This window comes from Podarcis filfolensis (genome assembly GCF_964270895.1).
Source record: "Podarcis filfolensis genome assembly, chromosome: 4".
In the NCBI taxonomy this organism is placed as follows: domain Eukaryota; kingdom Metazoa; phylum Chordata; class Lepidosauria; order Squamata; family Lacertidae; genus Podarcis; species Podarcis filfolensis.
The window spans coordinates 91,380,485-91,394,725 of NC_139607.1; the positions used below are offsets into that span (position 1 = coordinate 91,380,485).

At 44.7% G+C, this 14,241-nt stretch overlaps 1 protein-coding gene across 49 annotated transcripts in view; it reads left to right on the plus strand.

Moving 5' to 3' along the window:
- Window positions 1-14,241, plus strand: part of SYTL2 (synaptotagmin like 2) — a 63,174-nt gene that overhangs the window by 32,535 nt on the left and 16,398 nt on the right. For 8 of the 49 annotated variants that reach the window (XM_083609429.1, XM_083609422.1, XM_083609419.1 and 5 more), the window contains exons 4-8: window positions 2,462-2,591; window positions 5,207-5,288; window positions 6,892-6,979; window positions 7,644-8,513; window positions 9,914-9,979. In XM_083609429.1, coding sequence (XP_083465555.1) covers window positions 2,462-2,591; window positions 5,207-5,288; window positions 6,892-6,979; window positions 7,644-8,513; window positions 9,914-9,979 — 1,236 coding nt within the window. Of the gene's footprint in view, window positions 1-1,562; window positions 1,709-2,458; window positions 2,592-5,206; window positions 5,289-6,891; window positions 6,980-7,643; window positions 8,514-9,913; window positions 14,069-14,241 lie in introns of those variants that run through there. The other 41 variants (XM_083609452.1, XM_083609416.1, XM_083609438.1 and 38 more) reach the window with 13 other exon arrangements.

Here is a 14,241-nt window from a genome sequence, read left to right on the forward strand (position 1 = left end):
CGAAACTTACTGGAAGAAAAATAAATCAAGATAACTATTTATAAAAGAATGGAAATGGTTTATTGAATATTTACAGATAAATTGCAAACAGGTAAAAACATTGGCAGGATTATTGTAATAACCTGCAGTTTCATAAGAGTATGTATTTAAAGTAGATAATTCAATGAGCAAATTAAATGAATTTGGATATGCAGAAGGTATTTAAAAATAAATTTAAGAAACCGCACAAAGAGGGGGAAGGAAGTGAAATGTTGAATTGTTAAAATGATTGTAAAATTAATGAAATGTATAAATTTGAAAAGTATAAATAAAACCCTTTTTTTTTTTTTAAAAGAGAGTTTCTTCCCAGAATTGCCAACATGGTACCTGTGGGGCACATCTGCAGAGGCCTTCTCTGGGGGCCACAGCCTTCAAGCCCCCCTGCTGTAATTAGGCTTGAAGGAAGCATTATCTAATATCCAGTAAAATAGGTTGCTGCATGTGTCTGGTGACAGACTGTATTTGTGGACCCGAAAACGTTGTTTATCCTCTATTGAATCTGTACCCCACCCTTCCTCCCAAAGGAAACCAGGGAGGCAAACATAAAAATGTCAAAATGGCACAATTTCAAATAAAAAAACATATTTAAAATGTTGAAAAACGATTTGAAGTGTTCTAAAAACAAATTAAAAAATCATATACCTGCACAGTTATTGGCAACCTTTGTTTTACTTGAAACTCTTTCACCTTTCATTATTACTTTATTACTTTATTTAATTATTACTTAATTATTTCATTATTACTTTTGATCAAATGACCATCAAGGTAGCTTATGGCAGACAACAAGAGTACAGTGGTACCTCAGGTTACAGACGCTTCAGGTTACAGACTCCGCTAACCCAGAAATATTACCTCGGGTTAAGAACTTTGCTTCAGGATGAGAACAGAAATTGTGCTGTGGCGGTGCAGCAGCAGCGGGAGGCCCCATTAGCTAAAGTGGTGCTTCAGGTTAAGAACAGTTTCAGGTTAAGAACGGACCTCCAGAACGAACTAAGTTCTTAACCCGAGGTACCACTGTACATAGATTTTCTTACGACCCACCCTGTTTCTATGATTATTGGTTGTTCTAAACTTTTTCAGTTGTCATGAGCTGCCCTGGGACCTTTGGATGAATGGCAGTTAACTGAGCACCATACAAAATCCACACACACACACTCCAAGCCCACACAAACCAATAATAACCATTTTATTATATATACGCCGCCCATCAGGCTGGGTTTCCCCAGCCTCTTAGGGCGGCTTACAGCATACCTAAAAACATAATAAAAACATCAAGCATTAAAAGCCTCCCGGTACAGGGCTGCTTTCAGATGTCTTCTAAAAGTTATGGAATCCTTTATCTCCTTGACATCTGAAGGGAGGGCATTCCACAGGGAGGGTGCCACTACCAAGAAGGCCCTCTGCAGACTATAGCCCCTTGGCTGATGGGTCAGGTCAAGGGACGCTTCCCTGCAGCACGATTGACAAACCCGGTGCAAAATGGCAGTTGGGGTCCAGTGTTCTTTCTGGAAGGGAGGGAGGGAGGAAGCACTTTGTAGCTCCTCCTTTCTCTGGCCGACGGATGGATGGAGCCCGGATGATCTCTCCACCCGCCTTGCTGCAATGTTCTTCCTGAGAGGCCAGGGGAGCAGCCGCTCTGTGGCTCTTGATCCCCCGGCCGACGGCAAAGGTTCCAAGTATCTCAAAATGCTTATTCACAGCACCACGTAGACTTATTTAGGGAAGTCATTCCCTCAGGCGGTGATGGCAGCCATTTTAAAAAATACACTAGGCCAATTCATGGATATGTGAGAGACATATTTAGCCATAGCTCTCCAATGCAGTACGCCATTTTGCTGGGCTGCTGGAGAAAGTGGAATTTAATTGTCCTTTGACTTGGCCCAGCAAGGCTCTTCTTGTTTTTAGATGTCTTCTCGATGCATGGAAATTCAAAGGTGCTGTTGTGGGAACGACTTGCGTTGAGAGTCTAAGGTCTACTTAATGTGGATTTCTATGACATTTGTAACTCTTTCATGAATCCCATTTATCATAACAGGGTTTGTTCCAATGCCCAGTGGCGTAGCGTGGGGGGTGCAGGGGGGGCCGGCTGTACCGGGCGCAACATCTGTGGGTTAGGGTTAGGGGGCGCAAATCCATGGGTTAGGGGGCGCAAATTACTTGCCTTGCCCCGGGTGCTGACAACCCACGCTACGCCACTGCCAATGCCTTGTGCTTGTAAAGCGTATTTCGCATGTTAAAAAATAGTTGTTTAAAAACCCCAGGAGTTACAAAACTATGGAAATGCCTTTTAAGACTTAGAAACTTGAATAGGCTGGAAGGTGGGTGCTTGATTGCGTGCCAATTTAAAAGCTCCTTGGTATCCCTTGTTTTGAGGATTTACAGAGAAAACGCAAGATAACCTTTCCCCTGTTTGTTTCAGCAGAACTGAGTCAAAGTAAGTCAGACAAGACAAAGAGCAGCTGGGTGAACAATGTCAATAAGGAAGTTTTCACGCCTGCAGAATTGCTGGGTGCCATAAAAGAGGCAGAGGTGGAATCGAAATCTGATGAAAGGTTAGACACTCAGAGAAACGTGTTGATAACTTGGTTGTTATCGTTGTTGTTGTATAAACCAGTTGGTCAGCTGAACTGATTCAGAAAATGCGGCCTTCAGCATTGTGACTTAATTAACTGTATATTTTAACTTTACCTACAGAATAATTTTCAGTGTGTCTCAGGGAACCTAGTTGGGTGACAATATCAGTATTGTTCAGTGAATAGAACTGTGTTGTGGGGACTATTGTAGTTGCCTCTGATGGCTAGCTTCCAAAAGACGGAATCTATTTGGGAGAATATCAGAAAGCAAAATACTGTAGTCAGAAACCGTGTTGTCTCGATGCTAATGGCGAGTATCAGCATCATTTGGTAAACCTACAAAGGCCCCTTTATTTTCCTCTTGTGGATATTCTTTTTTTAATGGCCTGTTAGAATTATTTGTTATATGTGGCATGATGGGTAATGCCTCATCGTTTCACACACTGAACAGTTCCCCCCTCCCCTTTTTGTTAGAGCAAACGTTAGCCCCATCCACACCTATAGACATTCTGGGTTAGAAAGGAATGTGCCTTAGATGTGAACTGCAATAAATGAAAATCGCCCTTGTTTAAAGTGAGGGAAGGGCTGTCAATTTCATGAACTGTTCCTTTTCTCCAGAGTAGTATTTACCTACCTTTTTGTGGGTGGGAAGAGAGAAGTGTACTTTAAGTGAGAAGCCCTTTAGGTCTGTCGCACAAAGCTGACAATGGAAATTCATATTGCTGAAGGTGTTGTTGTTATTATTTTGAAGGGTGTGAGTGACCTGAGGCCCCCTTCTCTTCCAGACTTTCATAGTACACAGCAACCCAAGCTGGTCAGATGGAGGAAATCAGAGCAGTTGTTTTTTGTATGATTTTCCTCCTGGTTCCCTATCTGCAACCAGGCCTGCTTCCCATCTCCTACATCATCCTAAATGAAACTTCAAGGACTGTCCCCTTATGGTAGTCAAGCTTGGAGATGGCACAGGCGTGGAAGAAAGGTGTTTGGCTCCATCTGTCAACTGTGGCGGAATTTTCCTGGGTGCAGCTGTCAAATTGTACTATAAGCCACAGTAAATACCACTTGCCAGGATAAATGTAGGAAAAGATCAGAAGAAGAAGAAGAAGACGAAGTGTTTGGGTGGAGGTTAATTAAAGTAACTATAATGGATATTCATGATAAAGAGTTGTCTGCTCATAGAGTTGGAAAGGACCCTGAGGTTCCAACCCCCTGCAATGTGGTAATCTCAACATGTGGTCCCCCATCCAATTTGCAACCATACCAGACCCTGCTTAGCTTTGCAAATGCGTTAGCAATTTTATCACTGCACCACTAGGACAGCCCAAAACAAGTTGATACAGCTGGTTTCCATAAATTTGACTTCTGCACCTTTTGGATTTACTTTGCTTCCCGTTTTGTGGTGCTTCCTTTTGTGGGTGTTTGTGCTAAGATGATTCAGAAACCACACCTGGACTGCAGGCATGTTCCCTCCTTTGCAAACACAGTCAGTTCTCAAGTGGATACTTATATCTGGTTGGGAGGGTTTGACAGCCATCTTTGGCTTTAGGAACACAGGGTGGGGGGCTGCCTTTCACGTAGCCATGACTCCATCTAGCTCAGTATTATCAATGGAGAAGTGGAACTGCTCTCCAGGGTTTTGCATGGTCCCTGGGGCCTTCTGTGTATAAGGTATGTGAGCTATCACTGAGGCAAGGCCCTGTGTATTGTTCTGCAACGATGCTCTGTTCACCGAATCTTAGAATTGGAGAGTTGGAAGGGACTGCAAAAGTCATCTATTCCACCCTCCTACAATGCAGGAATTACAGCTAAAGAATCCCTTTAGCCAACCGTTGCTTTAAAACCTCCAGGAAAGTTCCACATGACCTTCCATTCCACTGTCAAACTGCTCTTACCATCAGAAAGTTCTTCCCAGTGTTTAGCCGGAATCTCCTTCCTTGCATTTGAATCAACTGGTTCGGCTCCTACCCTCTGGAGCAACAGAAAGCAAGCTTGCTCCATCTTCCATGTAACAGCCCTTCACACATTGTGTTTCTGTCTCTTTTGTTTAGAGCTCTGGGTACTTACATAGAAAATGGGGGCAGGAGGCAGTGCTTCTTTGTATTGCAAAGTTTTGTGTGTGAATGTTCAGAATCACTGCTTCATGTAGACATAACACAACCCTGCACTGCCTCAGCACAGGAGCTCTGCCTTGCTCAGTAATGTGTAGAAAAAGTGAGATTTTTCAATACAGAGCTAGTAGACTTTTATATGGAGGTGGTTGGAATTTCTCTATAATTCTTGACTTGCAACCTTGCAAACACTTTTTGCAAATGACAAATCAGATTGCCTTCACTTAAAGCCTTTCAGATTCCTCATTTTTGCATTATGTGGTATCCTGTGACATTGTGTGAGAGAGGGAGGAGAATCGATTAAATACATTGCGGGTGGGATAACTTGAGGGTCTGTCCACCCAGCTCCAAGGTCATAATGGCTGAAACTAAAATAGTTACAGATGCCTAGAGTTCCTTGCATGGGAGCCCTGATATTTAAGCTAGTTTCAAGTGTGTGGCATAGCAAGCTCCAAGTAATGGGCTGCTTCTTCTTTTTCTTTACAGCCCCAAAGTGTTCAGTGCAGCCTCTGACGCATTAGAGACGCCTCAAGAAAAAACAAGGAAGTTAGCTGCCTCACCGTCTAAGGTGAGTTCATTGTCAGTGTCCTGGATGGAAGACAATGAGAAAATAATACGGTCACCATGATCTCTGTGTTATTGCCAAAGGAATTAACTACACCAGGGGTAGGGAACCTCCCCTCACACCGCCCAGTGAGCCGCCAGATCTTAAATTGCCAGGCCAAATTTGACAGGTGGGTGGGCTGCCCCCCCCGCCAGCTGACATCACAGTGGCGTCAGGTGATGAGCCTCTTTTGAAAGCGTGGCTTCAAAGAGGCTTGCTCCAGGATTAGGAAGGGGTTCTCAATGAAACCCTTGCCAAAGCACGTTTCCCACCCAATTTTAACACAGGTTTCAATGAAACCCCTTTCCTGATCCTGGAGCAATACATGATCCCACTACTCATCAGCTGATGGGATCAGGTGAGAAGTGTACCTTGCTCCAACAAATGAGCAATTGGGAGTTCATTTTAAGCTTCCTTTGAAACTATATCGGTATTCCCCCCCCCCCATAAAATTACTTTGACATGAATTGCATAGAGAGTAGTGGAGCAACCAACCTTTGGCGCTGAAATGTGGACTGCAGCTTTGGTCAAACCTGAGCAACAGTCACAGGCTGTAGCCTGGAAGTTCTGGTTAGACTGGAGATATTGGACATGTTCCCACACACTTTGGTATTTATTGAAGTGGGAGGGCCTCACTAGCATGCAAGCAATGCAGTGATCTGTAAATGGTCAAATATATATCACTATAAGGGTCCATATTTGTGTGTTCAATATTTGCTGTGCTTTGTTTTTTTAGCTGCCCGTTTGCAAATTATGGATCTGGTCCCATCGCTTGGTAGTGTGTGTGTGTTTAGGGATTCCCTCGTCTTTTAAAAAGCAACAAGCTTTTTTTGTCCTCATTTTGGAACTTGGGTTGTACTTCTAGAACCCTGGGATGATAACCATTTCCTCCCTCCTTTAAAAAAAAATTTAAATGGGTTTCCATGGTTTCCACTTACAGGAAAAATGCTCCCCTCAAGCCCCCTTTTCATCATCATCATCATCATCATCATCATCATCATCATAATAATTTATTATTTATACCCCGCCCATCTGGCTGGGTTTCCCCAGCCACTCTGGGCGGCTTCAAACAAAACACTAAAATACGATAATCTATTAAACATTAAAAGCTTCCTTAAACAGGGCTGCAAGTTCAGATTTTTGTGTTGTTTTAGATTTTTCATATCCCAGGGTCCATGGAAGTCCCACTCACAGTAACTCAAGGTTCCTCAACATGACCGTTTTCTGCTGCCACCCATTTTCTTAGCATCCTTTTAAAACCACAGGAAGAAAAAGACAGGTTTATTCTTGGCTAAATGATAAGCAGGGAGAGTGCTAAACCACGTCTGGTTTTAGCCAATGTGTGAAGCCAAAACTTGGGTTAACTCAGCACAGCATTGGAGTAAAAAAATCCTTCTCTGGAAGCCTGCACATTCACCTGGTCCTGGTAAGCCATAGTTTGTCTTACTGAGACCCGCAAAACATGCTGTTACGTTTTCCATTTTCCTTCCTTCCTTCCCATGCTCTCCCCCCCCCCCGCCCCCAGTAATACTGTAGTGCTAAGCAGAAAATTCTTATTTTGTTCTAGCAAAGGAAAAACCCATTCAATGAATCAACTCTACTAGAAGATCATGCAAAAAATGAGCAGCCTGAACATGGAATGGTGGTGGAGAAAGGTGAAGGTTTCTAAATACATAATCTGTGTTGTTTCTGTGGAGACACTGAAAACATGACCAAGTGTGACAAAATACGTTTACATTTTGGGTGTCGTGTTAATGATTCCATGTTCCCAAGGAATTGTTAGGTTTCCCTTTTTTTTGCAGTATGCAGAAACCTGCAGTGTTATGTACTGAAGTTCTCACCCTGGGCCAGCAGGGGGATACTGTAGATAGTTATGCAAATAAGGGATCGAAAGTGACGTTCAGTGATTGGATAGGTTTAGAAAGTTGTTACAGTAACGTTGTAATGCAAGCAGGCTGACTGAACCCTTGAGTTCAGCTCAGTTCTGTTCTGGCCTGTGAATAAACAAGAGCTGTTTGAAGAATCGCTGTGTCGTCTGATATGTTCACCCACAACTTAACATGCAGCATGAAGTGGAACAGTTCTCAGTCTGCTACATACGTAGATCAGGCCCAAGTTAAAGCTTAAACTGGTGCTGCCTTGTTACGTTGCATTTTTTTTTTTACTTTAACAAGCACGTTGATGCAATTCCTTCCCCAAGACACGCAATAATGCTTTTACTTAGTTGCATGCCCCCCCCCTTTTGCAACTAACGTGTGTCCCTTACATGTAGTGTGTTTTACCCTTTGCTTTGTGCGCGCTTTGCATCTTGTTTTGCAGACCCGCGTTCGGTAGAAAACCAGCCCAAGGTAGACGTAACAAACCACAGCAGGGTAGCGGAGTCTCAGCAGGCTCCTGCAGAACCGAACGACTTGCAGAGCCAGGCAGGGAAACCACCTGTGCCCAAAGCCAGGAGAAACATCCACAAGACATCAGACGTCAGCTTGAAGAGCGAAGAGCCCTTTCCCCAGGCTCCAAAAAGGATCAAGCAGGTTAACGGCCAGGGGTCTCTGCCCAGGGGCATTCTGAAGCGCAGCTCCAGCTCCAGCTCCACCGATTCCGAAGTGCTCCGCTTGAACCACACTTTGGAGCCCTCCGGCAAAAGCGGATTGCCAGCCCCGACCGTCCTTGAACGTGTTGCGGAGAAGAGCCCTCCTCCTCCAGGCGAATCCGAAGACTTCTCCGAAAACTCGTTGGAGAGGCTGAAGCAGGTCCGGTTCTCGTCCAGCGTCAGTCGGAAGGAGCGCCCGCCGAGCCTTGAGTTGCACGAGGGCAAGGAATCCGGGGAGTTCGTTTTGTTGGACTCCGACGACGCCAAGGCCAATGGGAACGGAGCGGGCGACCCAGGTGCGCTTCAGAGTCGGTGGACTCTCCCGTCTAAGCCTCCTCGTGCCCATTCTCCAGTCTTAAACGGTAACACCGAGAGCCAAGGAGAGGGAACGGCACTAGGTTCTCATGGTGCCAAGAACTCGGGTCTGCCATCCAACACATTGCAGCCTAAGAAACATCCTGTTGCGGGACCTACAATTCCAAGTGACTCTCCTAGCAAGACCTTCCCCTCAGTGAGGGAAGAACAAACCGATACCACGAAGCCTCAGATCAAAACTAAGCCACCGAGCCTCGAACAGGACGTCTCGAAAAGCACACCTGGTAAGAAATAATAGCATATCCCAGTGAGTTAACAATCTAGTGAGATTTTCAGGCCCCTGTCTAGCTGTCTGCCATTTGGAGGGATCACTAATGCTTTTACTATCTTAACCCTGATCAATTCAAGTCCTAACCGTTTGCTTGTTTTCTCGCTTCCCATCACCACATCCCGACACACTCGCTGATCACTTTTCTTCAAGATGCACTCCTTTGGCTGCTGTGCTGCCACTGATTTGAAATCATATCAGAATTGGGGCGTGCAGGTTTTTAAGTCTTGACAGGGGCTGCATTTTGTGTAATTGGTAAGTAACTCTGTTTAAGGAGGAGGCTGAGGTTTCATCTAGCTGTTGCTGTTCTTTAGAACATGGGTAGGCAAACTAAGACCTGGGGGCCGGATCCGGCCCAAACACCTTCTAAATCCAGCCCACAGACGGTCCGGGAATCAGCGTGTTTTTATATGAGTAGAATGTGCCCTTTTATTTAAAATGCATCTCTGGGTTATTTGTGGGGCCTGCCTGGTGTTTTTACATGAGTAGAATGTATGCTTTTATTTAAAATGCATCTCTGGTTTATTTGTGGGGCATGGGAATTCGTTCTCCCCCCCCCAAAAAAAAAATATAGTCTGGCCCCCCACAAGGTCTGAGGGACAGTGGACCTGCTGAAAAAGTTTGCTGACCCCTGGTTTAGAAAGTGCAGCCAGAGTCCCCTCCCTCCACTTCCTGGTTAAGAACACAAGAGACCTGCTGGATCAGACCATTCCAGTCCAGCCTTTCCCAGTGACCAACGAGATCCCTGCAGAAAACCCTTGAGCAGAACATGAATAGAATTGTATAGAATTGTAGAGTTGGAAGGGACCGCCAGAGTCACTGAGTCCAATCCCCGGCAATGCAGGAATCACGACTAAAAAGAGGGAGCTTTCCCTTGCTTGCATAGTTTGCAGTTGAGGCATCAGATTAAAGCTCATACGTTGCACCTTATTCTCAATAATAACTAGTTCACATTTATTTAAAGCATATTACCATCATTGCTAACATTTCAAAGAAATTGATTGCTTTTTTTGGGGGGGGGGAGCTTGTATTCCAGCTGGAACTGCAACCTTGAATTGATTAACCGATTGGCTGAAAATCTTTTCAATCAGGCAATAGAATCCTTTTTAAACAAATGCTTTTAAAATTATAAATACATCACATGCCAGGCAACATCTTAGAAGAGGCGTTCCATCCCCACTCTCATCCAGAAGGGATGAAACTAGCTGCTGTGTCGCAAATGCACCATCTTCTGCTTAGTCACATGCTGATTTTATGCAGATCTGGCCCATTCATTACAATCAATTTGATTGACTGAGGCTTCTTTAATTAGGCAGTTTCGCTACTACAACAACAAAAATTGGTTGTCTCTTGCAGACCAGCAGCTGCCTAAAACAGAAGACCCTCAGGTGCCAAAAGTTGGCTCTGCAGACCTTGAACAAGGTAAGCAAGCTCTGGTTGAGGCTCCGAGTGCTAAAACTGTTTCCAAATCTGACAAATACACTGCTGAGATCTTGAAGGCAGCCGATGAGTCCATATCTAAGGTGCTCGACTGGTTTAAAAGAAGTTCCAGTGATGATAAAAAAGAGACGCTTCCGCAAGACGCGGGACTTGCAGAGGAAATGGATATCCCCAAGGCAAGAGAATCTGCTGCAACTGCAAAAGATAAAGGCTGCAGTTCAGATATGTCAAATCTGCATTCTTCTGTACGTGAAAGAGAAGAGCCAACCAGCAAGGACTATCGATTCCACGAAATGGTAAACATTCCGGGTGGGTCGCCGTTTACAAAGGATGGAAGTCCAGGCAGCCTGTTACTAGAAGATCAAAGCAAAACAGGGGAGGTTGCTTCCTCTCGCTCCCAAGGGCAGGACATTCATTTAAATGAGAGAACATGTTTTCAGGCCATTGACCAGCCTGCAAACGAGAGAGATGAAAGGGCTGCGGGAGGCAAGGTTGAAACTGAGGACAAAAGTGCTTTGGGCAAAGAACGGAAGATGTTGGAAGATGCAAAGGGAAAACCGGGTTTGAAAAGTGTTGTCTCTTCTTTTGGAAAAGTAACAGAAAGGGGAGATGTTACGCCCGATGGGGAGGAAGGTGTTAAAGCTTTTTCGGAAGGAGCAAACTCTGAGCATCAATCTGGAGAGCTGTTTAATGAACCTAAAGGGAAAGAATCTGGGCATCTAGATGACAAAACCATGCAGCACCCCAGTAGAGGGAATCTTCTTACCTTACCTCAAGATGAATCCAAAGAATCAGAGGTTCCAAGAAAAGTCAAGAATATCAGGGCTTTCTGGGAAAGAGAGGCGATGAACCCAAAGCCTGCAAATAAGGAAGGCCTATTAAGTGAAAGCACTCCTGGGAGTAACCGGATACCAATCTATAAAGAGGAACGCAGCAGAATAAAACCAGTGGGTGGATCCTCAGGATATGTTACTGGAGAATCTGATAACGAACAAGGCACATATAATTTAGTAACCTTCAGAAAAGTTGAAATTGGTGCGGATGACTCGGGACCTGATGATAATGGCATTAAGTTGCCTTCAGGAAAAGTTCGACCAAATGTAATGGATAAATCCAAAGGGGGCCGTATTGTTGATGGATCTGGCAAAATACCCCTAAGTGACCAGAGGAATAATGCATTTACAGAGTTGCTGGATGCAAATAATTCGTGCCCAAGACCCAACATGGTTCTCTCTAAAGAGGATGGAGGTTTACAAGCTGATGGTTTGGAAACAGAGAGAGCTTCATCTGCTCTGCACCAGAAGCCACACTTTAAGATTCACGCTTTAAAGGAAAAAGCAGATGAAGAGGCAAAGGCTCAGATGCTCAATCCTTCGCAGTTCAAAAGCCTGAGAAACTTTTGGGATGTGGGGGCTAAGCCGCAGAGTGGAATGGATGAAACCAAGGTGAAGGTGACTCTCCCAAGAGGCAGGCAAAGTAGTACAGGAAGGTATCTGAAAGAGTTGGGAGAAGTCAGGGAAGGAAATGGCCAGGTGGTGTTGGAAGGTGAACAGCAAAAACCGATCCTCCAAGGATTTGACGTGAAGGAACAAAATGTATTGGAAGCAAACCGTGTTGTCCCGAAACAAGCAGGAGGGACAGCTGTCTCCCCATCAGTGAATGCTGTGCAATTAGGAAATGTAGAATTTGCCCCTGCAGAGGGAAAGACTGTGCGTCCAGTGGAAGAGTATATAGAAAAAACAAATGTTCCATCCAAAGTACAGCACAGTCTGTTTAACAGTGGCGTGCAGAAACTGTTGAAAGAAGCATTTCAGGAGTCCTTGCTGGCTTATCCTCTGGCTGACAAGAAAGGGGTTCCACAGGTGGAGTTAGCAACAGAGGTGCAAGCGTCTTACAGTAACCAGAATCAACAGCAGGGGGCTGTTTTTGCAGGTGCAGATGGAAAAGTCTCTGAGGTTCCAGAGACTGTAAGCAGAACTTTGGTTCCACCAAAAGCTGACACCACTGCTTTTGTCACTAACTTAGAGAGGCTGCTAAAGGACACCTCAGATGAGAGCTCCTCACCCAGTCGTCATATAGCGGCGGATGTTTCTGAACAAGCACATTCTCCATTGGAAAAGAGGCGTTTTTTTAATAAGGTGATGGAACGCAGCCGTGACACGGATGAAAAAAATAGCAGAGTGGAGTCCTGGGAAACAGATGGAACAATACAAAAAGATGTCCCACCCAAGGATAGACACATTGCATTCAAAAAGCATTTGGGGGATTCATCTGGATTAACAGAAGATTCAGATTTGGTGTCTGGAAAATCTCCCAACAGGGAAGAAGGCCAAAGGGATCTAAATGCTACTTCTCAGGAAGAATTCTTCCAGATTCCTTCGCCAAAACTGATACTGCCTGACGCTCGTCTCGCCAGTCAGAACAGAGCAAACTCTCCCACGAAAGAGGTTTTTGAGACAGCGGCAGAAGCTAATGTTCCATCAAAAAGGCAAATCAACGATTTGAATGCCAAACTAGCCTTTCTTTTAAAGGAATTGCCAAAAACACCCACAAATGAGAGTATTTTGGAAGCACAAATTGACCGTGTCCCTGGGGAACTGCAGCGGAGGTCTTCTGAGCAGGCGACCAGAAAGATCATTCCTGTTTCACCCCAAATGGCCAATCCTCCTAAAGAGACTGTTGGTGGGACACTTGACCGAAGTTTAGATACGGACGAAGACAGTGGCAAGTTATTGACTACAATGCAGGGTGGGCCAGCAGGAGAGGCAGCTGTGCTGTTGTCATTTTCAAACCAGGAAAACATAAGAGCTCAAGGGAATGTTGGTGAGCAACCTACAGAAGTGGCAGAGACGGTCGTGAAAACTGTTAAACCAAATTCAGCTGAGCATGTGGCATTTAGAGACAGTTTAAGCAAACTACTTAAAGAGAGCTCCGAAATTTTGCTCAAAGACATTGCAGTTCCTAAGCCAGCCCATGGTTCATTACAGCCCCATCAGAACACAAGTTCAATTTATGATAAAGAGATAATTGAGATGATAGAAAAAGCCACTGCTCCCTCCAATTTCAGGCAAGGTGAACTCAGAGCCAGCTTCCAAAATCTGCTCAAGGAAGATGCTGAAGTTCTTCCAGAAAGCCAGAAAGACTCAAGCAGTGGTCATGGGGTACAAACAGAGAGTGAGTCTAATCGGACTGTAGATTTAGTTTGCCCGCAGGGAATTGGCTATGGTCAAGAGATTAATGAAACTGTAAACAAGGAAGTTGCCCCATCCAAGTTGAAGCAAAGAGAATTTAATTCAGGCTTCCGGAAACTCCTTGAAGAAACTGCCCAGATGCAACCTTCTGAAATGGGATGGTTGGATATCAGAATGAAGGAGAACCTCCATGGTGCCCATGGCTCAGATAGCACGACGGGCCTTCTTCCCCAAGACGTAAATGAAACTGTAACAAAATCTGTTGCCCTAGAAAAAGATGGTTCTGTATTCAAATCCAGCTTAGAAAAGCTTTTTGGAGAAATCTCTGGTGCTGCTTTGCTTCTGTCCAATGAAGAAGGGAAGAAAGTGACTGATGAGTCAGGATTTCAGGGAGGTTTAGCCGTAAAAACACAAATGTCTGTTGAGAGCGTGCCGAGCGACTTTCGAACCGAGGTTAAAATACCGCTCAAGGGCAAGACTTTCAAGCAAGATAACCAAACTGTAGACCGAGAAAAGTTTTCTGGCACCCCTGAAAGGAATGCGGTTTTCCAAAAAACTATTCAGCTTAACCTAGCATCACCTGAAGCCCCGCTCCTGGGAAGAAGGGAAGATTCTTTCACTCATGCCAAGACAGGTAAGAGGGAGGAGGAATATGAAAAAGGGAGAGAAGATTCTGCTACTGCCAGTGCCTATCTCGATGGTGGAAGTGAAAAAGAGGGTGCGGAAGAGGGGAACCCCCCTAAAACAAGACAGGTTGAGCTGCTGCTTGCCACCCGTCACACTGATGACAACGAAGAGGATGAAGATGCCAGGAGCGTTGAATCCAACCTTTCAGATGAAAGCCGCAATTCTTTTGTGGGTTTCCAAAGAAGTTCAACTCGTGAGCAGTTTTTGAATTATTTGATCTTATCTCTGGGTGGTGTGTATGCTTTATGAAGATTAACCTAAGGGGAAAATATTTTTAGTACATTAATAGATCAATAGTAGACAATTAGCCCCCCAATGTCGAATATTGGGTACCTTGTTCATTCGGGGGTATTGCTAGGTACCTAG